The sequence below is a fragment of the Indicator indicator genome, chromosome 27 (genome assembly GCF_027791375.1).
Source record: "Indicator indicator isolate 239-I01 chromosome 27, UM_Iind_1.1, whole genome shotgun sequence".
In the NCBI taxonomy this organism is placed as follows: Eukaryota; Metazoa; Chordata; class Aves; order Piciformes; family Indicatoridae; genus Indicator; species Indicator indicator.
The window spans coordinates 2,394,435-2,421,278 of record NC_072036.1 but is presented as its reverse complement, the minus strand read 5'-3'; the positions used below and the strand labels follow the sequence as shown (position 1 = coordinate 2,421,278).

The 26,844-nt window shown below is 49.9% G+C and overlaps 2 protein-coding genes across 2 annotated transcripts in view; one reads left to right on the top strand and one right to left on the bottom strand.

Moving 5' to 3' along the window:
- The window catches only part of AKAP7 (A-kinase anchoring protein 7), a 112,479-nt gene that overhangs the window by 62,173 nt on the left and 23,462 nt on the right, over window positions 1-26,844 (bottom strand). The window contains exon 6 of the mRNA XM_054393017.1: window positions 15,037-15,149. Coding sequence (XP_054248992.1) covers window positions 15,037-15,149 — 113 coding nt within the window. The remainder of the gene's footprint in view (window positions 1-15,036; window positions 15,150-26,844) is intronic.
- On the top strand, window positions 5,735-8,170 carry MSH5 (mutS homolog 5). The gene has a single exon (XM_054393080.1). It carries the CDS (start codon window positions 5,735-5,737, stop codon window positions 8,168-8,170), a length of 2,436 nt encoding a protein of 811 aa, XP_054249055.1.

Here is a 26,844-nt window from a genome sequence, read left to right as displayed (position 1 = left end):
AACACCCACAGGCATGGTTCCCATGAGACACCAGCAGGGGCAGAAGGTCACTGATGCAGGTGCATGTGACACTCTCCAGGTACATTTCTGCGTCCCCCAAACACTGGCATGGTCCTTCTTGTGTCCACCTGGCACCCCTGCCCACAACCCTACCCACCCTAAGGGTCCTCCCCACTTGCTGGCTGGTCCAGCCTGAGGTTTGGTAGTGAGCACCAGCACCCCTCACACCCCTATTCTGGGGAAGATCCAAACAGCAGCTGTATTTCAGTACCTGAAGGGGGGCTGCAGGAAGGCTGGGGAGGGGCTGATTAGAAGGGGTTGTAGTGAAAGTGACAGTGGGACTAGTCTTGTTCAAACACCTTTGCTGGCCACATGGACAGTGGCATTGAGTGCACCTCAGCAGGTTTGCTGACAACACCAAGCTGTGTGGTGCAGCAGACAGGCTGGGGGGAAGGGATCCATCCAGAGGGACCTGGACAGGCTGGAGAGGTGAGCACAAGTCAACCTCATGAGGTTCAACGAGACCAAGTGCAAGGTCCTGCAGCTGGGTCCTGCAGCAGGGCAATCCCAGGCACTGATACAGGCTGGGCAGGGACTGGCTGGAGAGCAGCCCTCAAGAAAAGGCCTTGGGGTGCTGGGGGAGGAGAAGCTCAACAGGAGCCAGCAGTGAGTACTTGCAGCCCAGAGAGCCAAGCAGAGCCTGGGCTGCATCAGGAGAAGTGTGGCCAGCAGGGCCAGGGAGGGGATTCTCCCCCTCTGCTCCACTCTGCTGAGACCACACCTGGAGCTCTGGGTCCAGTTCTGGAGCCTCTGTTCCAGGAAGATTCTGGAGGTGCTGGAAGGTGTCCAGAGAAGGGCCAGGAGGATGAGCAGAGGGCTGGAGCTGCTCTGCTATGGAGACAGACTGAGAGAGTTGGGGTTGTGCAGCCTGGAGAGGAGAAGGCTCTGAAGAGACCTTCTTGTGGCCTTCCAGGATCTGAAGGGGGCTCCAAGAAAGCTGGGGAGGGACTTTTGAGAGTGTCAGGGAGTGATAGGACTGGGGGGAAATGGGTAGATTCAGATTGGATGTCAGGAAGAAGTTGTTCCCCATGAGGGTGGTGAGAGACTGGCACAAGTTGCCCAGGGAGGTGATGGAAGCCTCATCCCTGGAGGTTTTTGCAGCCAGGCTGGATGTGGCTGTGAGCAACCTGCTGTAGTGTGAGGTGTCCCTGCCCATGGCAGGGGAGTTAGGACTGGACGAGACTTGAGGTCCCTTCCAACCCTAAAAATTCTGTGATTCTATGAGAGGACGAGGGGTAATGGTTTGAAACTGGAGTAGGACAGGGTTAGACAGGACATCAAGAAGGAGTCTACACAATGAGAGTGGTTAAATACTGGAATACAATGCCCAGAAAGGTGGTGGAGGTCTTGCCCCTGCAGACTTGATGTGGCCCTGAGCAATATTCTCTAGTTGGAGCTGTCCCTGCTAACTGCAGATGGGACAAGATGACTTTTGAGGGCCCCTTCCAACCTGGTGCAATCTGTCAGTCTGTGATTTGCCCCCAGCAGCCAGCACGCAGCACACTGGCCTGGTCAGCCAAACCAGCTCTGTGTTAGACAGGACAGGCTCCTTTTACACCCCACCTGGGCACTCCACCTTCGTTCCCATCTGCACTCTTCCCTGCACATCCCCCAGGCTCCCAGCCCCTCAGCATTATGTCCCCAGTGGAGTCCCAGTGCACTGGTGGTTCCTGGGCAGCATTGAGCAGTGTGCCTGAGGAGCTTTGCTACCTGGGTCTGTGTGCCATGCCTGGCAGCTTTGTGTCTCTGCATTTCGTTCATGGCTTCCCCCTTTTCCCTACTGTCCCATCTGACATGGTTCTCTACCAGACAATCCTACTGAGATAAACATCCCCACACCTGGCATGGCCTTATCCATCCATGTGGCTGGTCAGCTTTGGCTATTCTTAAGGCCTCCCAGACCTGGGTCTCTTTATGTGTTCAGGGTCCTCTCCTTTTCTTATCCCCTTCTGCACTGATAAGGTCCAGCACCAGACACCCTAAAGGGGACAGATGCTGTCTTCTTCCTCACACTGAGCATCATGCTCACAGAATCACGGAATCACGGAGTGGTAGGGGTAGGAAGGGACCTCCAGAGATCATCCAGGCCAACCCCCTGCCAGGGCAGGTCACACAGGAACACATCCAGGTGGGGCTGGAAAGCCTCCAGAGAAGGAGACTCCACAACCTCTCTGGGTAGCCTGCTCCAGGGCTCCAGCACTCTCACAGCAAAGAACTTTCTCCTCATGTTAAGGTGGAACCTCCTGGGTTCCAGTTTGTGTCCATTGCCTCTTGTCCTATCCCAGGACACCACTGACAAGAGCCTGACCCTTCTTGACATCCACCCCTCAGATATTTGTAACCATCAGATCCCCTCTCAGCCTTCTCTCCTCCAGGCTAAACAGCCCCAGGGCTCTCAGCCTCTTACCACACAGATGTATGTTCTGGTCCCTTACTCATCCTTGTAGCCTCCATTGGACTCTCTCCAGTAGTTCCCTGTCCCTCTTGAACTGGGGAGCCCAGAATTGGACACAGTATTGCAGGGGTAGTCTCACCAGGGCAGAGGTCATTCTTGTGGTGCTTCATTCACAATTGCTCATATGCCAGATGGACTCTCTAATAATTTAGAGACTTTTGCTTCCCTACAGTATAATTTAGAGGTGAAAAATGCCTTCCATTTCCTTCATCTCTGAAACCATGACATCTAACGGGGGACACTTTTTATTATGGTTACACAGTCACCCTGGGAGGCTAAACTCAATCCTGCCTCTCTGTCATTATGTAAAATCTGATATTCTCTGGCTAGATTAGTCCTTATGCTCTACAATTCCTTTGAAACTAAATCAGCCTTCTTTCCTTTTGGCTGACAGTTCTTTGACATACATTTAGGCATCAGTCAGTAATAAAAAAAGATCTTTTCAGCCCGGAGAACGCACTTGTCAAAATGTGAAGCCTTCAGTACTCGTGCAATAAAATGAGGCAAAGATTAACATCACCACTTCATGCTCTAATAAAAAAATTAGCATTGACAAGAGGTTGGGACCTTGCTTGTCAAAACCGGATGGGTATGGTGTGAATCAAACATTGCTCAGGACCTGAGCTCTGCTTGTGAAGCACTACTGAGGGGCGCTGGAGAAAGCACCCATGGGAAAACATAGCCATGGGCACACAAAAACCCAGGGATAAAAAGGGGAAAAAAAAAAAAAGGCCTGGAATATGAGAATTGCTGAATCTCTTCTCTCAACTCCTGCCCTCAGGCAGGCCCTAACTTGGACATTGACCTCCTGAGTCCTGAGTTTCTTTCAGAACTCTCTCCACTGCCTCCAATTGTAATTAATCACAGAATTGTCAGGGTTGGAAGGGACCTCAAGGATCATCCAGTTCCAACCCCCCTGCCATGGCCAGGGACACCTCACAGCAGAACAGGTTGCTCACAGCCACATCCAGCCTGGCTGCAAAAACCTCCAGGGATGAGGCTTCCACCACCTCCCTGGGCAACCTGTGCCAGTGTCTCACCACCCTCATGGGGAACAACTTCTTCCTGACATCCAATCTGAATCTCCCCATTTCTAGTTTTGCTCCATTCCCCCCAGTCCTATCACTCCCTGACACCCTAAGAAGTCCCTCCCCAGCTTTCTTGGAGCCCCCAGATACTGGAAGGCCACAAGAAGGTCTCCTCAGAACCTTGTCCTCTCCAGACTGCACAACCCCAACTCTCTCAGGCTGTCTCCATAGCAGAGCAGCTCCAGCCCTCTGCTCATCCTCCTGGCCCTTCTCTGGACACCTTCCAGCACCTCCAGATCCTGCCTGGAACAGAGGCTCCAGAACTGGACACAGAGCTCCATAAAGCAGTGCCTGCTCGTTAGTGTGGAACCCAGCACGATGGAGCGGGACTCCCGGTTGGGTGACACCGAATGGGATGGGCTTGCTCTGGGGCCTTCCTCCAGCCTCCTCCTCCCCCTACCGCTCAGCGCGGAGCACAGCGCGGGGCTCAGTGCAGCCGGTGCCGGGGTCAGGCAGGGGGATGCCCAAGGCGAGGGGTGCTGCCCTCAGGCGGGAGGCTGCGTGGCAGGCTGCGGGCCGTTCCCCACACGCCGGCAGTGCTGTGCCGCCGGGAGAGGGCTGCGCGGGGCCGCCCTGAGGGGAATGTGCGGCGGGAGGCCTGCGGGTGAACGGGACGGGTAGCAGCTACCAGGGTCAAGATAAACCCTTTAGGCTTCACGGAGAGGCGGCGGCCGTGAGGAGCTGCCAGCCCGTGGTGAGGAGGGTGAGTTGAGCGGGAGAGAAGTGGGTCTGGAGAGGGACTTTAGAGAAGGGCTGGGAGTGACAGGGTGAGGGACAATGGCTGTGAGCTGAGCAAGGGGAGACTGAGACTGGAGATGAGGAAGAAATTCTTGGCAGTGAGGGTGGTGAGACACTGGCACAGGTTGCCCAGGGAGGCTGTGGCTGCCTCCTCCCTGGAGGTGTTCAAGGCCAGGCTGGATGAGGCCTTGAGCAAGCTGTGCTGGTGGGAGGTGTCCCTGCCCATGGCAGGGGGTTGGAACTGGATGAGCTTTAAGGACCCTTCCAACCCAACCCATTCCATGATTCTATGAAGTGGGAGATGCCTGGAAGCAGCTTGGTGACAGCAGCTGTGAACTGTGCAGGGCAGCTGTGGTATGGCTGATGCCTGCAGCAGGATAGTGTTTGGAAACCAGGGCTGAGTGCTGGTGCTGCTCAAGTACCAGGGCAGGCCTCCGCCTGGGAGCAGCTGATGTGGCTGCACTGCTGTGAGGATCTGTGGTTGGTGCACATGGGTGCCCCTGGAGGAGATGATTCTGTACCTGTATATTCATGTACAGTACAGGATTTATGGGTATTGGAGCATACAGCTGTACTGCTGAAATAAAGGGTACAAATTACAGTGGTAAAAGTATTCCAGCATTGGTGGTAGTTAGCTCAGTCACACCTTGCTTGGGAGCAAGATGATGGCTGTAGTTAATGGCTGCATCTTTTCACTCAGAATCACAGACCCTTAGAACTGTCAAGATGGGAAGACACCTTTGAGATCCCCAAGTCCAAGCACTCCCCCAGAGCTCCACAGCCCCACCCCTGCTGCTGAGCCACTGCCACTGCCCCACGTCCCTCAGCACCACATCCATGCAGCTCTGAAACCCCTCCAGATACGGGGACTGCAGCACCTCCCTGGGCAGCCTGGACAGTGCCTGAGAACCCTTGCTGGGAAGAAATTGTTCCTGAACGTATGTTGGCATAACTTCAGGCTGTTTCCTCTTGTCCTGCCACTTGTTGCATGTGAGAAGAGACCAACCCCCAGCTGGCTCCAGCCTCCTTTCAGGGAGTTGTAGAGATCAATGAGGTCTCCCCTCAGCCTGCTCTTCTGAAAACCAAACAGCCCCAGTTCCCTCAGCTGCTCCTGTGTTCAAGGCCCTTCACCAGTGTCATTGCTTTTCGTTGGACACACTCCAGCACATCAATTCCCATCTTGTAGTGAGGGACCCGAATTCAAACCCAGCCTCACCAGTGCTGACTAGAGGTGGACCTAGACCTGCTGGCCATTTGGCATGTCCTTAATTCCTGGTAGCATCTTTGCTTCTCCAGGGTTGGACGAGTGAGTGTTAACCTGCTGTTGTCAATTATAGTTACTTCTCAGGCCTTTTGGGATGAGTTGTGCATAAAAATACCTTTTTCCAACAGGATGAATGCCACATCAGCCACAAGCAGTACCATGCCACCACCACTTGGGTCTGAGCAAGAGGACCAAGAGCACTGTGAGACACACATGTCTGTTCTGTGGTACGCAGGGCAGCTTGCAGTCACTTACTACGACACAGAAGACTGCTCTGTTTACTTCATGCCTGACATATCTGATAATGAAGACCTCAAGCTACTGCACAGAGTGATTGGGGAAGTTAATCCTCAATGCATAGTGACCAGTGCAAAACAGGACCAGAGTATTGCCAAATTCCTGGCCAACCTAACAGCTACAGCTGGTGATAAAGATCTTGGAAAACCAGAAGTCGTCCTGTTTCCTAACACAGATTTTGGCCTAGAAGTCAGCAAGCAGCGGATCCTGTCTCGGCAGTTTCCATTTATCCCATCTCATATGACTGCAACAGAGAAAATTCTCTACTTGTCCTCCGTCATCCCTTTTGAGAGCCCCCTCATGATACGAGCTCTAGGGGGACTCCTGAAGTTCCTGGATAGGAAGAGGGTTGGAGTTGAGCTTGAAGACACCTCTGTCACAGTCCCTATTCTGGCCTTTAAAAGGTTCATGCTGTCAGAGACTGTGAACATGGATCAAGACGCTTACTGTGTCCTGCAGATCTTCAAAAGTGACATCCACCCTTCCGTGTACAAGCTGTCCAGTGGCTTGAAAGAGGGCTTCAGCTTGTATGGAATTTTGAACCGCTGCAGGTGCAAGTGGGGAGAGAAGCTGCTCAGGCTGTGGCTTACACGGCCCACAAGGAACTGGGCAGAGCTGAACAAACGACTAGATGTTATCCACTTCTTCCTGCTGGCTCAGAACCACGAGACAGTCCTCACTCTTCAGAGTAGCCTCAGGAACATTAAGAACGTGCCTCTTATCCTGAAAAGAATGACTCTGTCCCACACGAAGGTTGGGGACTGGCAAGCACTCTATAAGACAGTGTGCGGCGCGGTGTGCCTTAGAGACACCTGCCGCTCTCTGCCCAGCACGATTGAGCTCTTCCAGACCATCTCACGTGTCTTCACTGACGACCTGCACTACATTGCTAATCTCATCAGCAAAGTGGTGGACTTTGAAGGCAGCATCTCAGAGAACCGCTTCACTGTTCGACCCCACGTGGACCCCACCATCGATGAGAAGAAACGAAAGCTGATGGGACTGTCAGACTTCCTCACAGGAGTGGCACGAAAAGAACTGGAGGCCTTGGACAGTAATATTCCCTCCTGTTCTGTGATCTACATTCCTCTGATTGGGTTCCTTCTCTCCATCCCACGGCTACCGACTATGGTGGATAAGAGTGACTTTGAAATTGAAAGCCTGGACTTCATGTTCTTGTCCGAGGACAAACTGCACTACAGAAGTGCTAGGACGAAGGAGCTGGACAGCCTGCTGGGGGACTTGCACTGTGAGATCAGAGACCAGGAAGCGCTCATTATGCACCAGCTGCAGACAAGGATCTTGGAGAAGTCTGAAGTGCTGAACAATGTGATCGAGTACACTGCACACCTCGACGTGCTCCTAGCCCTGGCCGAGGTGGCGCGGGAGAATGGCTACTGCCGGCCACGCTATACTCACTGCCACGGCTTCCGCATCAAGGATGGAAGACATCCACTCATGGAACTGTGTGCAAAGACTTTTGTGGCCAATCCTGTGAACAGTGGAGAGGCTACCAGTCGAATAAAGATCATTACAGGGCCCAACTCATCTGGAAAGAGCGTCTACTTAAAGCAAGTAGGTCTGATAGTGTTCATGGCCCTCACCGGCAGTTATGTCCCAGCAGCAGAGGCAGAGATTGGAGTAATTGATGCAATCTACACAAGAATCCACAGCAGGGAATCTGTTTCTGTAGGGCTCTCCACCTTCATGATTGATCTTAACCAGGTTGCCAAGGCAGTAAACAATGCCACAGAGAGGTCCTTGGTTCTTATTGATGAGTTTGGTAAAGGGACCAACACGCTGGATGGCCTGTCCCTTCTGGCTGCCGTCCTGAGGTACTGGATCAGTCAAGGAACACAGTGTCCACAGGTCTTTGTCTCCACTAATTTTCACAGCTTAATGCAGCTAGAACTTCTGCCTGACACACCCCTTCTGGAGTATCTGACCATGGAGACCCACCAAGATGGAGAGGAGTTGATATTTTTCTATCAGATCAAGCAGGGCATGTCCACTGTTAGCCATGCTGCCAACATTGCTGCATTGGCAGGAATGCCAACCAAGATCATTGAAAGGGGGGTGGAGGTGTCAGAGCTGATCCGCAACGGCAAAGCCATCAAACGTGTCGACCACCCCTCCAAAGGCCATCGGATGGAGAAGTGCAAGGCTGTGGTGGAGAAGTTTCTTAGCCTAGACCTTGATGATCCTCATGTGGACTTAGAAGAGTTCATGTGTAATGAGGTGCTGCCTTCTGCAGCCTCAGTCCTGTAACGGGCAAAGCTCACCCCCACCTACCAGCTGAGCAGGAGAAGTTGGGGACTGAAAGGTTGCTCAGTATGACTAATACCTCACACTACATTTAGCTTCTCACAAACTGTCTGCACTTGTGTCCTTTCTTCCTCTTGTTTAAAACACGTACCCATTAGGCATCTCTACAGTAGCTAACTGATATAGAAGCAGGGAGACCCAAAAGCAATTTAAGAAACTCTTCCAGCTTCCCATTGTGCATTTTCTGCCTCTGTTGTTAGATCTCCACATTAAAAATACTGTAGAAAAACCACAAAGCACTTCTGTGGTCTCCTAAGAATGTGAAAGCCAAGTGTTTGCTGTTTTGCACTGTGCCACACTGATCCCTTCAGACACTTTAGGATCAGTACCAAAGATTCCAAGCAAGTCTGTGCCTCAGGCTGCCGTACCAGCAAGCAGCAGTTGTCACAACACAAACCAATGACATAGAGGCTGATAAGTGGAAGTCCAGAGGGATTTCTTGAGTTTGGGGATTTTCTTGTACCATTGCTTCTGTCCAAAGCACCAGAGATCCCAGGAGTTACTATACAAAGAATGCTGGAGGTCAGAATCAGTGGGGACTGATGAATGTAACTGGTTTGGTCTTACTCAGAATTTACTCATGAGGTACAAGTATGGGTACAACTATTTACCTATGTCATGTGGGTGTAAATAAAAGCAAAGTTAAAGATTAGGAAACTGAAAACTCGTAGGGGTGTGAGACAGAAATTCACGTGTTCTGTTCTATTTTTGAGTATTGAGGAAAACTTAACATTCAAGGAATAACAGCAGAAAGGGAGGGCTCCCTCTCACTCCTCCTGCAGAGGATCTCCACTGACCACAGTGTTTGATGCAAGGATAGGCAACAAAAATGCACTAACAGATAAAAGAAGCAGGAGACATGATCTGGAAGCACTACAGAAGTATATAACCTTTCCTGCAACAAGGTATCAATGCCTGGGGCTCCCTACCCATGACAGAAGAGACATCCCAGCACTCACTGTCTGACTGCCCAGCCTGCTCCAGCAAATACACTCTGCCTGTCTGCAGCAATGCTCCAGTCCAAGAAGCCAAAAATATTGATGTCACAGAAACTAGAGAATATTAATATTGTTGTTGTTGTTTTTGCTTTTGTTGTTGTTGTTATCTTAATTATAATTATCATGGTTTTGATAATATTTATTATATTATTGATTATATTATTATATATTCTAATATGTGTTATGCATTATATATTGCATATAATAGGCCATATTATATAATAATAACAGTAGGAAGAATAATGATATTAAGGATAATAATAGTAAGAATAATACTAGCAATAATAATATCACTATCTTATCTGGTATGTCTATCTGAAGGCAGCAAAAAGCTTTGAATTTGAGACATTGCTCTGGGTTTGATTCAGAGTGGAATTTCCTGCTTTATAATGAAGAAATTATTATTATTATTATTAGCATCATCATTATCGTTATTACTATTATAAAATAGACAATAATAGAAGATAGATTAAAATAGATAATATATAAGTATAATGATAGATAATTATACTAGTTATTAATAATATTACTATTACTATTGTTGTTGTTCTTGCTAACATTGTTAATATTATTGTTGTTATTATTATTATTGTTGTTGTTGTTGTTGCTAACATTGTTAACACTATTATTCCACAAGAAGTACTTAATGTTGTCTCTCTGTGAAAGAAGGCTGGTGACAGCAGTTGGCCAATAGTTCCATTAAAAAATACAAGCACAGATTGCTGACTGATGCAGTCCTTTACGTCCCAGTTGCATTTCAGAGTCTCTGCATGTTTTCTGTGCAAGCATCCTAAGAGTGTCTGCAAAACAGCTGGCACCTTGAAGATGTCACCACTGGAACTGACTGGTAATAGTGAATCAGGCCTGGTGGAACACTTGCCAGTGCAAATGCACCTGGAGTTTCCCCACTGCTATCTTCTGCTTCTCTAAAGCCCTCTAAAGATAGACTCTGCAGACAAGCAGCAGATACTCAATACTGAGAAATTAGATTTGGGGCATTTTTTCTTGCCAGCCACTGGTCTGTTGAAGTTTCCTAGATTCACAGAATGCTTTGGGTTGGAAAGAACCATAAAGCTCATCCAGTTCCAACCCCTTGCCATGGGCAGGGACACCTCCCACCAGCACAGCTTGCTCAAGGCCTCATCCAGCCTGGCCTTGAACACCTCCAGGGAGAAGGCAGCCACAGCCTCCCTGGGCAACCTGTGCCAGTGTCTCACCACCCTTAAAGAATGAACTCCTTCCTTAATAAACTCCTGACTAATGAAGTAGATGCTGTTAGAGCTGTTCAGCTGTCAGTCATCTTCTGCTTAGGAAATCCCTGTCACAGATTTTGCAGCTGTGGCAGCATTAGGTACCACAGGACCTCAAACTGCCACACAGCATCTATCCAGTGTGCCTCACCATACACCTCAGGAGCACAATCATTTCAGCCTGGACAAATGAAAAACAGAGGGGTGGTGATAGAGCTGTGGCAACAAAGCAGGCTAGTGAGGGAAGCAGGAATGCAACTGTCACCCTCAAGAGCAAAACTTCAGTTGCTTTGTGCTTCACTAGGTTCTTTGTACAGAAGGCAGTGATGCCAGCCCCATCCTTACTGTGCAAATAGCTGGGGAGATATGGAACATCTGCAAGTAAATGATATTTCTTTATGTCCTTCACAAGGCTGTCTGCAGGTACACTGTACCTCCTGATTCTGGGGAGGTTTGACCTCAGAACTGTCCAGCTAAGCATGAAGAATGAGTTGCTGCAATTCTGGGTAAGTTCTTTAACCTGAGAAGCTGAAGGAGGTGCAGTAAGCCAGAGAGGTCTTTCCTAACTCACTTTATCCCACATTTCCATCCTTTATTGAGGATGATTCCCTTTGCATTTACCATTTTTAGCTTAATGCTGTGCCTTCCAAGTAGAAAGCTGAGCAGGCATGATACCAGTGCTGGCCACCTTTATACACAGCAGTGCTCTTGTCATATGAGAGGGCAACCACCTCCTCTCCTAAGGTCTGAAAGACCACAGACATCAGAAGTTACCCCTACACTGGGCTTCAGATGAAGCAAATGTAGAAGCCATTGCATTGTGGAGATTCAAATTCACACACGGCACCCTCCAAGGATGAAATATGAGAAATGGAGAAAACTCCAGAGAGATGTTAGAGCAGCCTTCCAGTACCGAAGGGGCTACCAGAATGCTGTTCCCAAAGGCCTGCAGTGACAGGATGAGGGACAATGGTTTGAAATGAGAGCAGAGCAGATTAAGATTGGGTGTGAGGAACAAGTTCTGCACCACGAGGCTGCTGCAACACTGGAACAGGTTGCCCAGGGAGGTGGTTGAGGCCCCATCCCTGGAGATGTTCAAGGTGAGGCTGGACAGGGCTCTGGGCAACCTGATCTAGCTGATATCAGTAAATATGAGCCAGTAAATATGACACTGAGTGTGAGAGACCTAAACCTATTGAGCTGTTCAGGGGAAAGGGAATAAATCACTTCAGCTCTTTCTTAACTTTGAACTCTCAAACTCTTTGCTCTGTAAGTATCACTAACAGTTGGGGAAAGTTAAGTCTTTTCAAAATAGATATGTCAAAAATGCCTGGAAATATATATATATTCAGGTTTGAAAAACAGGTTTTGGGTTTTTTTCCCCAAAAAGGTAACTTTGGTGGCATTTAAATGCTACAGATTGATAGAATCATAGAATTGTTTTGGCTGAAAAATACCTTTAAGATCATCAGGTCCAACTATTAATATCAGAAAGTTAGGGGTTGGAAGGGACCTCCAGACATCATCCAGTCCAACCCCCTGCAGAGCAGGGTCACCCAGGGCAGGTCACACAGGAACACATCCACAGTGTTCCAGGTGTGGTCCCAGCAGGGCAGAGCAGAGGGGAAGGAGAACCTCCCCAGACCTGCTGGACACACATTTCTAACTCTGCCAGGTTTGCTGCTAACCTATGTGCCTCAGCACCACATCTCTGCCTCCTGGAAACACCTCCAGGGATGAGGATTCAACCACCTCCCTGGGCAGCCTGTTGCAGTCTTTGAGGCCCCTGTTCATTATGAGACCCTGAGCAGAGTGACTTAACAGAGTATTGCTCCCAATAAGGAAACTTCCATGAGGAAAAACCCTTTAACTGTAGTTCTAAAGCAGTGGCTGGGGCTGTGCCCCACTGCTTTTGTTCTCTTTGCTGGCTTTTATCCCTTCTCATGAATCTTCACCCATTCCCCCTTTCTTGTTGTATCATCTGATAATGCAATTACACATCCTATTAAAATGTGCTACAAGGTAGTTCTTCCTTTTATGTTCCATGTTTTTATTCACTGTTTTCAGTAAATGCATCAAGCCATCTCACTATAAGCATGGGCACAAAGTGATAGTCAAGAGCAATGCCTGTGCCTGACCCTGAGCTGCCAGAGAAATCCCCAGCCTTGTAACAGAGAGGAGCTTTCCAGTGGATACCTAGAATACCACATGCATCATCCAGCATTCTGGAGGGCTAAATAAGATGATATGGAATGACACTGACCTGGTTCTGTCAGCAGCAGTAAATATCAGAGCACAGGAAGTACACATCTGGGCTAAGAGTTCGTGCTGGGTAGATAAATGTAAACAAAGCAGCCAAAAAATAACCAAACCTCAAAAGGGGAAAGCCTCACCTGGCTGGCTGAGATGTTTTAACCAAGGAGGTACATCACTGGACAGCTGATACCTAAAGGAGCTGTGGATTTCTGACATCAGTGATTCAAAAAACAGATCTCAGTATAAACAGGAGCTTGAATGAGCTCACAGATGTCATAGCAGGAATTGTAGAAGCATAGACTCATAGAGTGATTTGGGTTGGAAGGGAGCTCCAAAGCTCATCCAGTCCAGCCCCTCTGCAGTCAGCAGGGACATCCTCCACTAGATCAGTCTGCCCAGAGCCCTGTCCAGCCTCACCTTCAACATTCCCAGGGATGAAGCTTCAACTTCCTCCCTGGCCCTGTTGCAGTGTTCCAGCAGCCTCCTGGTGCAGAACTTGTTCCTCACAACTGATCTCAATCTGCTCTGCTTCATTTCAAACTATTGCCCCTGGTCCTGTCCCTGCAGGCCTTTGGGAACAGTCACCCTGCAACCTTCTTGTAGCCACCTTCAGGTACTGGCAGGGCAGGGACACCTCCCACCAGCCCAGCTTGCTCAAGGCCTCACCCACCCTGGCCTTGAACACCTCCAGGGAGGAGGCAGCCACAGCCTCCCTGGGTAACCTGTGCCAGTGTCTCACCACCCTCACTGCCAAAAATTTCTTCCTCATCTCCAGTCTCAATCTCCCCTCTCTCAGCTCAAAGCCATTGTCCCTCATCCTGTCACTCCCAGCCCTTGTCCAAAGTCCCTCCCCAGCTATTCTGTAGCCCCTTCAGGTACTGGCAGGTTGCTCTAAGGTCTCCAGGCTGAACAGCCTCAACTCCCTCAGCCACAGGGGAGGTTCTCCAGCCCTCTTACCATCTTCGTGGCCTCCTCTGGTCTCTCTCCAGCAGTTCCATATATTTTGTCAAAAAAGGAAATAAACAGGCAAGAAATAACTGCCTGCAGAAAGCCTACAGAAGATGTTTCATGGCCTCTCTGAAAAAAACCCAGAGTAAATTCAGCAGAGGGAGCTGACAGCCTGCCTGCTTGTTCTGCAGAATTCACACCTGAATTCCACAGCTTGTTTGCTTATTCTCTTCTGCACAGTAACAGAATAAAATGACTCAAACAAATCTAATCTACACCCTAGTAACAGTTCTATGCTTTTGAAGTCCTTTCATTCTTTGGTCCCACCTAGTTTCACAAAAGAAACCAGAGCATGATATTAATGAGAGTCAACATAGGCAAGGGTAGAGTCTTCCACCTCAGAAAGAACAATCCCATGGACCAGGACAGGCTGGGGACTGAGCTGTTGGAGAACAGCACAAAGGAGGGGGACCTGGGGGTCCTGGTGGACAGAAGGATGACCATGAGCCAGCAATGTGCTCTTGTGGCCAAGAAGGCCAAGGGCATCCTGGGCTGGAATAGAAGGGGAGTGGTGAGCAGGTTGAGAGAGGTTCTCCTGCCCCTCTACACTGCCCTGCTGAGGCCACATCTGCAATATTGTGTCCAGTTCTGGGCCCCTCAGCTCAAGAAGGACCTCAGGGAACTGCTTGAGAGAGTCCAGCACAGAGCCACAGAGCTGCTGCAGGCAGTGGAACATCTCCTGTGAGGCCAGGCTGAGGGAGCTCTGGGGCTTGGAGCTGGGAGCAGAGGAGCCTGAGGGCTGCCCTCAGTGCTGGGGATAAAGATGTGCAGGGCTGGAGCCAGGCTCTGCTCAGGGATGGCCAAGGACAGCACAAGGGGCACTGGGGCAAGCTGGAGCAGAGGAGGTGCCACAGGAACAGAAGGGAAAACTTTGTCCCTGTGAGGGTGCTGGAGCCTGGAGCAGGCTGCCCAGAGAGGTTGTGGAGTCTCCTGCTCTGGAGACTTTCCAGCCCCACCTGGATGTGTTCCTGTGTGCCCTGCCCTGGGTGACCCTGCTCTGGCAGGGGCTTGGACTGGGTGATCTCTGGAGGTCCCTTCTAAGCCCTAACTTTCTGTGATTCTGTGTTTCTGTGATTACTGTACTGAGAAGATCAAGGGTGGTATCTCCAAGTACAGCACAGGATCAGTGTGTAGATGGTAGTTGTACTATTTGGTTTTCTTCCAAAATCAGTATTTCGAAGCCTTACCTCTTCAGCTGCTAACACAGTAGACAGCAGGATGCTACAGCACCAGCAGCTCCTTTCTCTCCAAAATCAACTTTCCTATTGCTGCTGAGCTGTGTGAAATAGAAGCTTACCTGCTTCTGCAGCTGTGGTGATTTGGACAGCTTCATGAAGGTCAGATGTGGGTTAAAAGCTCTTTCTTCTCCAGCCAAGATGCCCTTTTCTTGAAATATCTTCTTCATAGTCTCTGAGAAGGATGAAGAGGTACAAAGATATTACACCATAGGATGCTTAAGGAAGTGCTTTCTACTGTAGGATGAGTCACAGCCACTCCACAGGGAAGAAACAAGATGCTGAGCACTACAAGGCAGAGGTATTTCCACTGAACTTCAGCAGGACCTACTTCTTCAAGTGAAGAGTCTTAGATTTGCAGCTGAAATGGGAGGCAAATTTGGCTTTACTAAAGTAATGGCACTCAGAAAGCTGTCCCTGCCATCTGCTTCTGCCAACAAAAGAGGAACTTGACAGGAGAAGTCTTCAGGAGTTACCCTCCCTGCAAGCTTTGGGCACTTCAGGAGTGTGTAAACAGAACTGTCTGTCTCCAAAGCCCCTCCTCCATGGTGGGTTCTGTGATCTACATTTGGGTGATCTCCCACCCAAAGCAAAGCAAAGCTGAAACCCAGAGCTCTCAGCTCTGGTACTGGATCTGCTTGGCTGAACTCCAGAACACAGCAGGGATCCTGGGGATTTTGGTTTGGGGTTTTTAAGCTTCACTGTTGCCTTCCCAGCCAATTCCTATTTTTAATGTACATTGTAATCTGTCTACAGTTCAGGCCAAATCAACTACACTTGATAGTTCCACTGTACAGAAAGATCCAGTGCACTCTTTTCCCACCTGGAAGAGAATGCCTTACACTGGGAATTGAACACAGCTGGCTGGTGAAGCCATGGGGAAGGCCCAAGAAGAGGCATGTAGGTAACTAGAGCTGGCTGGCTTAGCTCTGCCAGTTCATGCTGCTGCAGTAGCACATTCCAGAATCCTTGATCTCACCATTTTTGGTTTTCTGTAGTAGCTATTTCAGCAAGCTACTCTGAAACCCCATTTAAGAAGAGATTTTTACAAGTTTATGCATTGCTTTGCAAAAGAAAAGTTCTCAAAGATGCTCAAAGTTTTCACTTGGGACCCAGAGATCAACATTTCCTCTCTTTCTCTGCTGCATATGATTTATAACCTTAGGCTCCACAGTCTGTGCAGAAGTGGAGACTCTGAAAGAAGCCAAGGAAATCAAAGACCTCAAAGCCATCTCCTCAGCAGCCTCCTTCCCCCCCCCCCCCTCCCCTTTGAATATTCTGTCTTAGCCTTCAGTCCTCACTTGCAAGATGCTGCTGCATTTTACAAACTCCAATTAGCCTGACCTTTTCTCCTAACTGGCAGGATGCTGAAAGGACAACCAGAGTAACCCTCCTGAAAAATTTACATGGTGGCAAACACAGAAGGGACCTTAAAGATCATCCAGTTCAAGCCCCCTGCCATGGGCAGAGACACCTCCCACCAGCCCAGGTTGCTCAAGGCCTCATCCAGCCTGGCCTGGAACACCTCCAGGGAGGGAACATCCACAGGGCAACCAGTTCCAGTGTCTTATCTCCCATGCTGCAGCTGAGATCTGTGCTGCTCTAAGAGCATCCCCCTAACTCCAGTAAGAGCTTAGTGCCAGGCCAGTGGTTTGCCAGTGTGCATCTGATCAGAAGATTTGAAACCCAGCATTCTCCACAGGGTAGGGTGATCACAGGGCACTGTAACTGTGTGCTAGAGGGGCAGGAGGGCTCTGCTCTCCCTCGACTCTACCCTGCTGAGGCCTCATCTGGAGCACTGCATCCAATTCTGGGCTTCCCAGTTCAAGAAGGATGAGGAATTCCTGGAGAGAGTCCAGCAGAGAGCCACTGAGGCAATGAGGGCACTGCAACATCTGCGTTGGGAGGAGAGGCTGAGACCTGGGGCTGTTTAGCCTGGAGGAGAGCAGCCTGAGATCTGATCAATGTTGGTCAATAGCTAAAGGTTGAATGCCAGGAAGATGGAGCCAGGCTCTCCTCAGTGGTGCCCAGTGACAGGACAAGGGGCAATGGAACACAGGAGGTTCCATGTAACATGTAATACCCTTCCAGGATGGTTTCCTTGGAGCAGGCTGCCAGAGAGGTTGAGCAGTCTCCATCTGTGGAGGCATTGAAACCTGCCTGGATGTGCTCCTGGATGATTTACTCTGGGTGACTCTGGATGATCTTCAGAGGTCCCTTCCAGCCCCTAGCATTCTGTGATTCTGTGAGAATGACGTGTTGTGATCAGTCCCTAAGTTAACTGCTGAACAGCAACCACATGGCCTGCATTGCCTTCATTCTGTGCCAACAGCTTGGTCAGTATCTGCTTCCAGTTATCCTTCTAAATGAGGCTTTCTGTCATACCCTGCCATGCTAGTCAAGAAAAACAGCTAATGCAAAGCTGGGTCAGAGGAAAGGATGCCTGAGTTCAGAGACAGCTGGTTTGAATTGAACAGGTCTGTGTGGGTGCCCACACATGCTCACGGTGACCAGGCTGCTCCCACAGCTTTGTCCTGGCAGTACCTTATTAAACATCACAGCCTCAGGAGTATGGCCACACTGGCTGCTACTACAGACAGCATCAGGACTGCAGGGTTTGGCACCTGGGGAGTTGTGACATTGTGCTGGTTATGGTGACTTAGGCACAGAACTGCCACAATGGTTCCTGCTTCAAAGATCATGAAAATAGAAAGCAGTCTGAGGAGATGGAGGGGAAAAAAAAGAGATAAGGGAAAATGATGAAGGTGATCAGAGGGCTGGAAAAACTCCCCTGTACAGGAACAGGCTGAGAGAGTTGGGGCTGTTCAGCCTGGAGAACAGAAGGCTCCAGGGAGACCTTAGAGCAGCCTTCCAGTACCTGAAGGGGCTCCAGGAGAGCTGGGGAGGGACTTTGGAGAAGGGCTGGGAGTGACAGGATGAGGGACAATGACTTTGAGCTGAGAGAGGGGAGATTGAGACTGGAGATGAGGAAGAAATTCTTTCCTGTGAGGGGGGGAGATACTGGCACAGGTTGCCCAGGGAGGCTGTGGCTGCCTCCTCCCTGGAGGTGTTCAAGGCCAGGCTGGATGAGGCCTTGAGCTACCTGGGCTGGTGGGAGGTGTCCCTGCCCATGGCAGGGGTTGGAACTGGATGGTATCTAAGGTGCCTTCCAACCCAACCCATTCTGTGAATCTATGAAATGTTTAGCTGAGAGCACAGGAAGGTTGGAAGAAGTGCAGAGCTATTAATATCCACGCAGCTCTTGGAAGAAATGGCACTAGAAGGGTTTTTAAAGAAATGTGGAAGGCAACATGGATGCTGTGGGCAAGAGACAGTTCCAGGCTTATGAGCCAGCGTGAAAGCGGATTTGAAGACTGATCACACATGTGAAGGTTAAAGCTTCTGATGGGGATTGTCTGAACTGAAAGAATTAGAGGGCAGTGATAAGAATCCTAGGCAGACAATGCCCAGGGGCCTCCACAAATGAGGATCTGCCACCATCCCCCCAGGCATCAACATTAGGAGCTAGACTGACAAATCAAACACAATCTGTGTTTTGCCTTATTAGGCTCAGGCTGACCAATGTTTGCAGCTTCACAGCATACCCCAGGAAAATTAAAGCTATTTTTACAAGCTCAGTAACTTCCTGGAACACATTTTTGGACAGCTTTCAGCCATCTCCCATCAGTGATACCATTCTGTGCCTTTTTGTTTGTAATGTCCAAACTGCTGAATCTCATCTGCCTCTCTTCCCCTGGATGGGGCTGAACCCATCACCCAACTGTTTGCCCATGATTAGACCTGAAACATGAGACTCAGAACCATTACATGCTGGGAATACAACTGCTGGATCAGTACAGAATGGTTCAGAGAAAAACTGCACATTGAGCCACATTCCAGAACACAAAAGGTCATCTTCATGGAATCACAGAATGGGAAGGGTTGGAAGGGACCTCCAGACATCATCCAGTCCAACCCCCTGCCAGAGCAGGGTCACCCAGGGCAGGTTACACAGAACACACCCAGGTGGGTCTGGAAAGTTTCCAGAGAAGGAGACTCCACAACCCCTCTGGGCAGCCTGCTCCAGGCCTCCAGCACCCTCACACCGAAGTTTCTCCTCATGCTGAGGTGGAACACTTTGTGTTCCAGTCTGTACTCACTGCTCTTTGTCCTGGGCCCCCTGAAAAGAGCCTGGCACCTTCATCTTGGCATCCACCCCTCAGATATTCATAGACATTGATCAGGTTCCCTCTCAGCCTTCACTTCTCCAGGCTAAACAGCCCCAAGGCTCTCAGCCTTTCTTCACCACAGGAGAGATATTCAAGTCCCTTCCTCACCCTCATAGCCTCCATTGGACTCTCTCCAGCAGTTCCCTGTCTCTCTTGATTTGAGGAGCCCAAAACTGGACACAGTATTCCAGGTGTGGTCTCAGCAGGGTACAGTAGAATGGCAGGAGAACCTTCCTCCTTTTTCAGGATTTCATTAGGTAGGCAAAACTCTTCCACATGTGTGTTGTCTTCCAGTCTACTAATTTCTGCTGGTCTCTAAACCGTGTTCCTTCCATCCAAGGATTTAGAATTTAGAAAGAGTATTCTGTATCTGTACTGACATTTTTTGTTTGACTTTACTCTTGGAGCTGAAGAAAACCCAACCATGGATGACTCTGTAACTGTCACGTTAAGCCATGTTAACATTTGTAAGTTGGTTGTGTTTTCATAGAATCATTAAGGGTCATCATGGGATCGTCAAGTCCAATCATAACCCAACTCCCATGACCACTAAACTATATCTTGAAGCACATTTACAGCTTCTCGAACACCTCCAGGGATGGGGACTCCACTACCTCCCTGAGCAGCCTCTTCCAATCCCTGACCACTCTTGCAGCAAAGACATTTTTCCTCATCTCCAACCTAACCCTCCCCTGGCACAATTTCAGGACATTTCTTCTTGTTCTACCACCTGAGACTAGAGAGAAGAGACCAACATCAGCCTCACTCAAACCTCCCTTCAGGTACTTTAAGAGTATTCTGCTGGCAATCAGTCAGCAGAAATCTGGGGTTTACAAAGAAGCTCTTCTGGTCCCCCTCCCTTTCCTGACAGTGAGAGTAATGCACTTTTAGAGCCTTACAGGACCTAATTTCCAAGGCAATGAAGAGCCCAAAGCCATCTGCTTCAGATGCTGCTATTGATCATGACCTCAACTATATTGTCACCAGAGGGGAGAACCATGCATTAAAATAAATATAATTTTGATCTCATGTGATGCTTGAAATATGCTCCAGGGAAGTGATTATGCCTCTGTGCTTGGCATTGCTGAGGACACCTCCAATATTGGAGTTGGGTTCCATATTGGGACCTTCACTACAGGAAGGACATTGAGGTGCTGGAGCAGGTCCAGAGAAGGGCAACAAGACTGGTGGAATATCTGGAGAATGGGGCTGGGGAGGAGCAGCTGAGGGACCTGGGGGTGTCAAAAATTTCAGTTCGATGATTCTGTTGGTCAGACACTGGAGCAGGCTGCCCAGGGAGGTGGTGGAGTCCCCACCCCTAGAGGTGTTCAAGAAACCTGGGGCCATGGCACCTGGGGCCATGGTTTGGTGGCCATGGTGGTGTTGGGTTGCTGGTTGGACTGGATCATCTCAGAGGGCTTTCCCAACCAAAACCAGTCAATGATTCTAGGAATATATAATCAAAGGCTGCATCAAAGACCAAACTCTGCTGACCTACCATTAAGACCATTAGGAAGGACAGTGTCAAACTGGAGTGTTCCTGGCTGCTGACTGATAAAAACTACTAACTCCTGGGCAGCTCAGCAATCCCTGACGGACAAGAATGGCTAAGCCAGGGTCAGTCCCTGCCTCACATGCTGGGGCTTTTACCTCCAGGAGGTGAGGCCTTGCTTCTCATCTCTCCAGAGCAGGAGGCTCTTTCTTTCTCCCCATCAGTGCTGGCATTTCTCTGCAAATTGTCAGCTTTACACTGTCCCAGAAGGCAAACCAGAGTGAAGCCAATTTCCTAATGGTTCTTCTACTGTCGTTTGGTTGTGTGTTACTCAAGCCTTACTACAGTGAGCTGTCACTGTGCTGTACCACTGCCATGTATCAGTGAGCCACTTCAAGCACCTGTCAGCAGTGTGCATGGGAGGTTCTGTCTCTCTCCATCACCAGACATCTACATAGGAGAAAGATCCACAAAGTAGGATCCAAGGAGCAGCTGGACCAAGCCATCTCCACTTTGAGCCCAGATGCCAATAAATAAGGTAAGCCTTAGATTTATAGAGTCATAGGTTTGGGTTGGAAGAAACCTTCAAGATCATCCAGTTCCAACCCCCCTGCCATGGGCAGGGACACCTCCCACCAGCCCAGCTTGCTCAAGGCCTCATCCAGCCTGGCCTTGAACACCCCCAGGCAGGGGACATCCACAGCCTCCCTGGGCAACCTGTGCCAGTGTCTCACCACCCTCACGGGGAAGAATTCCTTCCTCAACTCCAGTCTCAATCTGCCCTGCTCCAGTTTGTGGGACCCAAGCACAAACCCAGGCTGGCTAAGGAGTGGCTCAAGAGTGTCTAGAGGAGAAGGCCTTGGGGGTGACAAACTCCCCAGGAGCCAGCAATGGTCCCTGGCAGCCCAGCAGGCAGCTGTGTGCTGAGCTGCATCCAGAGCAGGGAGAGCAGCAGCACAGGGAGGGGATTCTGCCCCTCTGCTCTGCTCTGCTCAGACCCCACCTGCAGCACTGCCTCCAGCTCTGGGGCCCCCAGCACAAGAAGGACCTGGAGCTGCTGGAGAGGGTCCAGAGGAGGCCACCAAGATGATCAGAGGCTGGAGAACCTCCCCTGTGGGGACAGGCTGGGAGAGTTGGGGCTGTTCAGCCTGGAGAAGAGAAGGCTCCAGGGGGACAAACAATGACAACAGGAAGGCTCAAAGTGCTAGACTGAAATAGAAACTCCTGAAGGACTTCTTGATGAAGCTTGGCTCTTTTACTGGCTTTAATCATTCCAACCCTTCCTAAATGTTTCTCCTGATCACAGAAAGCAGTGAGTAAGAGTATCTGCTTTGAAAGCACCAAACCCATCTTTTGATGCTGCAGTTAATGAGGCATTTATCCAACTTGTTCAGAGTTTATTCAGTGCTTGGCAGCAAATGGTGAAGGAGAATATAAATGGAACTGTGGGAGCATTTGCTGCCCTTGTGTTCAGAGAACCAGGTTTGGCATTTTTAGCATCAAGGAACAAATGTGGAGATTCCTAATGAGTGCTTCAGAGGCACAGAGGCAGTGAGCACCCCGAGCAGGACATCCATCCTCACTGCACACAGCACCAGAGCATCTTCTGTATAGAGGGATGGTAACAAACCCAGCTCTTCATAAACCACCCAGGGGCCATCAAAGGCCAGGTGCAGAGCCAGGCATGCAGACAGTTGGTTGGCTTGGTGGATGTCTCACACACAGCTACAGTGAGTGTGCAAAGCATAGGAAACAGCAAGGTGCAGAGATTCCATTGATGCTGCAGCCCTTACTGAGTAATTGCTTACTACAATTTAAATTCCTTCCCTTACAGACAGATTCTCTGCTTACTGCTGCTACCCCAATGTCCCTTCTTGTTCTTCCCTTGCATGTGCCATCTCTGCACCCCACAGCCAGCCTTTCTTAGCAAACTGAAAATACTCTTTCTGGCTCTCTCCACACAGCTGATCACAATGTTAGACCAGTGTGAAGAGCAGCAGAGTGAAGGGCAGCACAGTGCTCCAAAGCCAAGCTCCTCTCTCATCCCACTGCTCCTGCACACCTGCTCTGGCCTCTTCTCCTGGTTATGGGACACACAAAAAAGGTGAGCAAAGAGATCTGCCAATAGTACAGCACTTAATGTTCTACTCTGCCCTGGTGAGACCACATCTGGAGGATTGTGGCCAGTTCTGGAGTTCAAGAGGGACAGAGACCTGCTGGAGAGAATCCAGGGGAGAGCCCTGAGGATGATTAGGGGACTTCAGCATGTCCCCTGTGAAGAGAGACTGAGCGCCCTGGGGCTGTTTAGTCTGGAGAAGAGAAGGCTGAGAGGGATCTGATCAATGGTTACAAAACTCTGAGGGGTGGGGGGCAAGAAGGGGCCAGGCTCTGCTCAGTGGTGTCCTGGGATAGGACAAGAGGCAACGGACACAAACTGGAACCCAGGAAGTTCCACCTCAAGATGAGGAGAAACTTGTTTGGTGTGAGGGTGCTGGAGGCCTGGAGCAGGCTGCCCAGAGAGGTTGTGGAGTCTGCTTCTCTGGAGACATTTAAAACTTGCCTGCATGCATTTCTGTGTGACCTGCCCTGGGTGACCCTGCTCTGGCAGGGGGTTGGACTCAATGGTATCTGGAGGTCCCTTTCAACCCTTAACATTCTAAGATTCTGTGATTCCCATGAAAGTTACAAAATGATGAGCTTCACAGCAAAATGTATTTAATAACTATTACCTGTTGGGAGCACAAACTCATAAAAGCAGCTGCTGATCCACTAGGCCATAAAAGCAACTGTCCATTTTCACTAAAATGTTTGCCCCTGATGTCAGCATTTGTCTAGGCAAGGGACCTACAAAGAAGAGAAATGTCATGTAGGGCAAAGCTGAAGTAGAAAATTATAGCAGCACAGATTCACAGAATGAGTTGGGATGGAAGGAGCCTTACAGATCCTCCAGGTCCAACCCCCTGCCATGGGCAGGGACACCTCCCACCAGCACAGGTTGCTCAAGGCCTCATCCAGCCTGGCCTTGAACACCTCCAGGGAGGAGGACAGCCACAGCCTCCCTGGGCAACCTGTGCCAGTGTCTCACCACCCTCACTGGAAAGAATTGCTTCCTCATCTCCAGTCTCAATCTCCCCTCTCCCAGCTCAAAGCCATTGTCCCTCATCCTGTCACTCCCAGCCCTTGTCACAAGTCCCTCCCCAGCTCTCCTAGAGCCCCTTCAGGTACTGGAAGGCTGCTCTGAGGTCTCCCTGGAGCCTTCTCTTCTCCAGACTGAACAGCCCCAACTCTCTTAGCGTATCCTCATAGCAGAGGTTCTCCAGCCCTCTGATTATCTTGGTGGCCTCCTCTGGACCCTCTCCAGCAGTTCCAGGTTCTTCTTGTGTTAGGAAGCCCCAGAGCTGGAGGCAGTGCTGCAGGTGGGGTCTGAGCAGAGCAGAGCAGAGGGGCAGAATCCCCTCCCTGTGCTGCTGCTCTCCCTGCTCTCCATGCAGCCCAGGACAAGGGTGGCTTTTTGGGCTGCCAGCAACCATTGCTGGCTCATGTCAAGCACCTCAGGCAGCAGCACCCCAAATCCCTTCTCTGCAAGGCTGTTCTCAATCCACTCCTCATCCAGCCTGCAGAGAATTCTTGCACACAGAACATTCTGTAAGATCAAAAGGCAACACTGCTCATGTGTGCTGGGGCCAGCCCTTCATATAGGTAAGCACCAACACCACAATGGTTGGGTTTTTTCTCTGCTGTTTACATTCATCACACCCCACAGCATGTACAGAGGGAAAATTTGTTGACATAAAGAATTACATTCTGGAGGGAGCAGAACATTGCCACTTCCATCTTGAAAGAGCACTTCTCTTCCTGCTGTGGGTGAGCCATGTTTCTATAGTCCAGTAAAGTTCTGCTACACACATTAGTAGGATCCAGAACTAGACTAGAAGGCAACCTAACATGTCACAGCAGTCCCTTGCCAGGGCCATGGTTATGGGTCTGGACTGGCAGCTTTTGTTCACTTTGTACAAACCCATCATTGCCATGGCAAATGACAACAGGTTTGAGTTCTCAGCTTTTCCATCGTGGGGAATTCTCAACAACTGATAAGAGGCAAAGTTCAATTATCTTAGTTTCAGCCATCTGGAACTAAAGTGAACTAAATTAACTGATTTAAACTCCTTCCCTTCTCTCTGAAGCCAGAACAATGTTACTCACCCTCAAATCAATGCTAAAAGTGTGGTTTGATAATCTTTGCAGCAGCTCCTACAGCAGCACCCCTGCCAGCACAGACTGTTCCTCTCCAGCCCCATGCCTGCCACTGCTCCTGTCTAGAATTGTTTGGGCTGGAAAAGCCCTCTGAGATCATCCAATCCAACCATCAGCCCAACACCACCATGGGCATTAAACCACATCCCAAAGAGCCATGCCCACACATTTCTTGAACACTTCCAGGGATGGGGACTCCACTACACAGCAAACTGCACTGGCAAACTGACCAGGTTAAAATTAGCTGGCAAAGGGAAAAATGTTCAGTGAAGCCCAGCTGAATTCACCCTGGGGCTGCACACATCCCCAGCACAACTGGGGCCAGACTCTGCTTCTGTGATCCACCTGGCTTCATACTCAGCACTTCTGCTTTTGCTGCCCAGAGTCATAGAATCATAGAATGGTTTGGGTTGGAAGGGACCTCCAAAGCTCATCAAAGTTTTTTCCTCATGTTCACATGCAATCTCCTTTGCTCCAGCTTGCCCCCAGTGCCCCCTGTCCTATCACTGGACATCACTTGCTCTCCAAAAGTCAGCCCCCAGCCTATCCTGGTCCATGAGGTTGTTATTTCCCAGATGCCAGACTCTACATTTGGTCTTGTTTGATTTCATTCTGTTTCTCCTCACCCAGCTCTCAGCCTGTCCAGCTCTGGCTGAATGGCAGCACAACCTGAGGGCTGTCAGCCACTGCTCCCAGTTTGGTGCCATCAGCAAACCTGCTGACAGTGCCTCTGTGCCCTCAGCCAGGTCACTGATGAAGATACTGAACAATACTGGTCCCAGTACTGACCCCTGAGGGACTGCACTGGGCCTTGCACACTTGCTGATTTTCCAGGAAGATGGAAGTGTGAGTGTCTCTGCCCAACAAGATCTTTTAGTTTCATGGATGTTAGGAACAAGTTCTGCACCAGAAGGCTGCTGGAACACTGGAACAGGTTGCCCAGAGAGGTGGTTGAGGCCTCATCCCTGGAGATATTCAAGGTGAGGTTCAACAGGGTGCTGGACAACCTGATCTAGTGGAGGATGTCCCTGCTGACTGCAGGGGGTTGGACTGGATGAGCTTTGGAGCTCCCTTCCAGCCTGGACCATGCTATGATTCTATGGTTCTATGGTTTGCTTCCATTTCTCTGCTAGTAAGGACTGTCAGGAAAATCCATTTAGTGAGCTGAGACTTAATGTCATCTCTAGAGACTGACATTACAGGAAGGCACTCCTCAGGTGTGCTGGGAGTCTGTCTAGTGCAGCCTCAATGTACTGAAATGTTCAGCCTAACACAGTCCTTAAAAACCAAGGCCCCAAAGCAGGGTCAATCACTACCTGCCTGTTGGTGAAATTCAAGCTCCCCCTCATGGCCACACCACAACGAGCATCGTGTGACAGACCTTGTGATACGGGCAGGGAGTGACAGGATGAGGGACAATGGCTCTGAGCTGGGAGAGGGGAGATTGAGGCTGGAGATGAGGAAGCAATTCTTTGCAGTGAAGGTGGTGAGACACTGGCACAGGTTGCCCAGGAAGGCTGTGGATGCCTCCTCCCTTGAGGTGCTCAAGGCCAGGCTGGATGAGGCCTTGAGCAAGCTGGGCTGGTGGGAGGTGTCCCTGCCCATGGCAGGGGTTGGAACTGGATGATCTCTTAGGTCCCTTCCAACCCAAACCATTCTGTGATTCCATGTATATGTTGACATGGAAGGGCAAGCAAAAGGTTTCAGACTCCTCTGTGTAAGTGCTGAGTTGCAGCAGCTCTGTATGCCAGTGGTTGCCAACAAACCTCTGCAGCTGCCAGTGGGAGCCAGGGATCCCAGAGGAGATGGTGAATGGTTCTCAAGGAAGGTAACCCTCAAAGTAAGCATTGCAAAGACATGGACAGGGCTGTGGTCAGCTGGGATCCAAGCCTTAT

What these genes read in the sequence shown, in the direction of transcription:
- MSH5 (XM_054393080.1), top strand. Translation starts at nt 5,735, where the DNA reads ATGAATGCCACATCAGCCACAAGCAGTACCATGCCACCACCACTTGGG.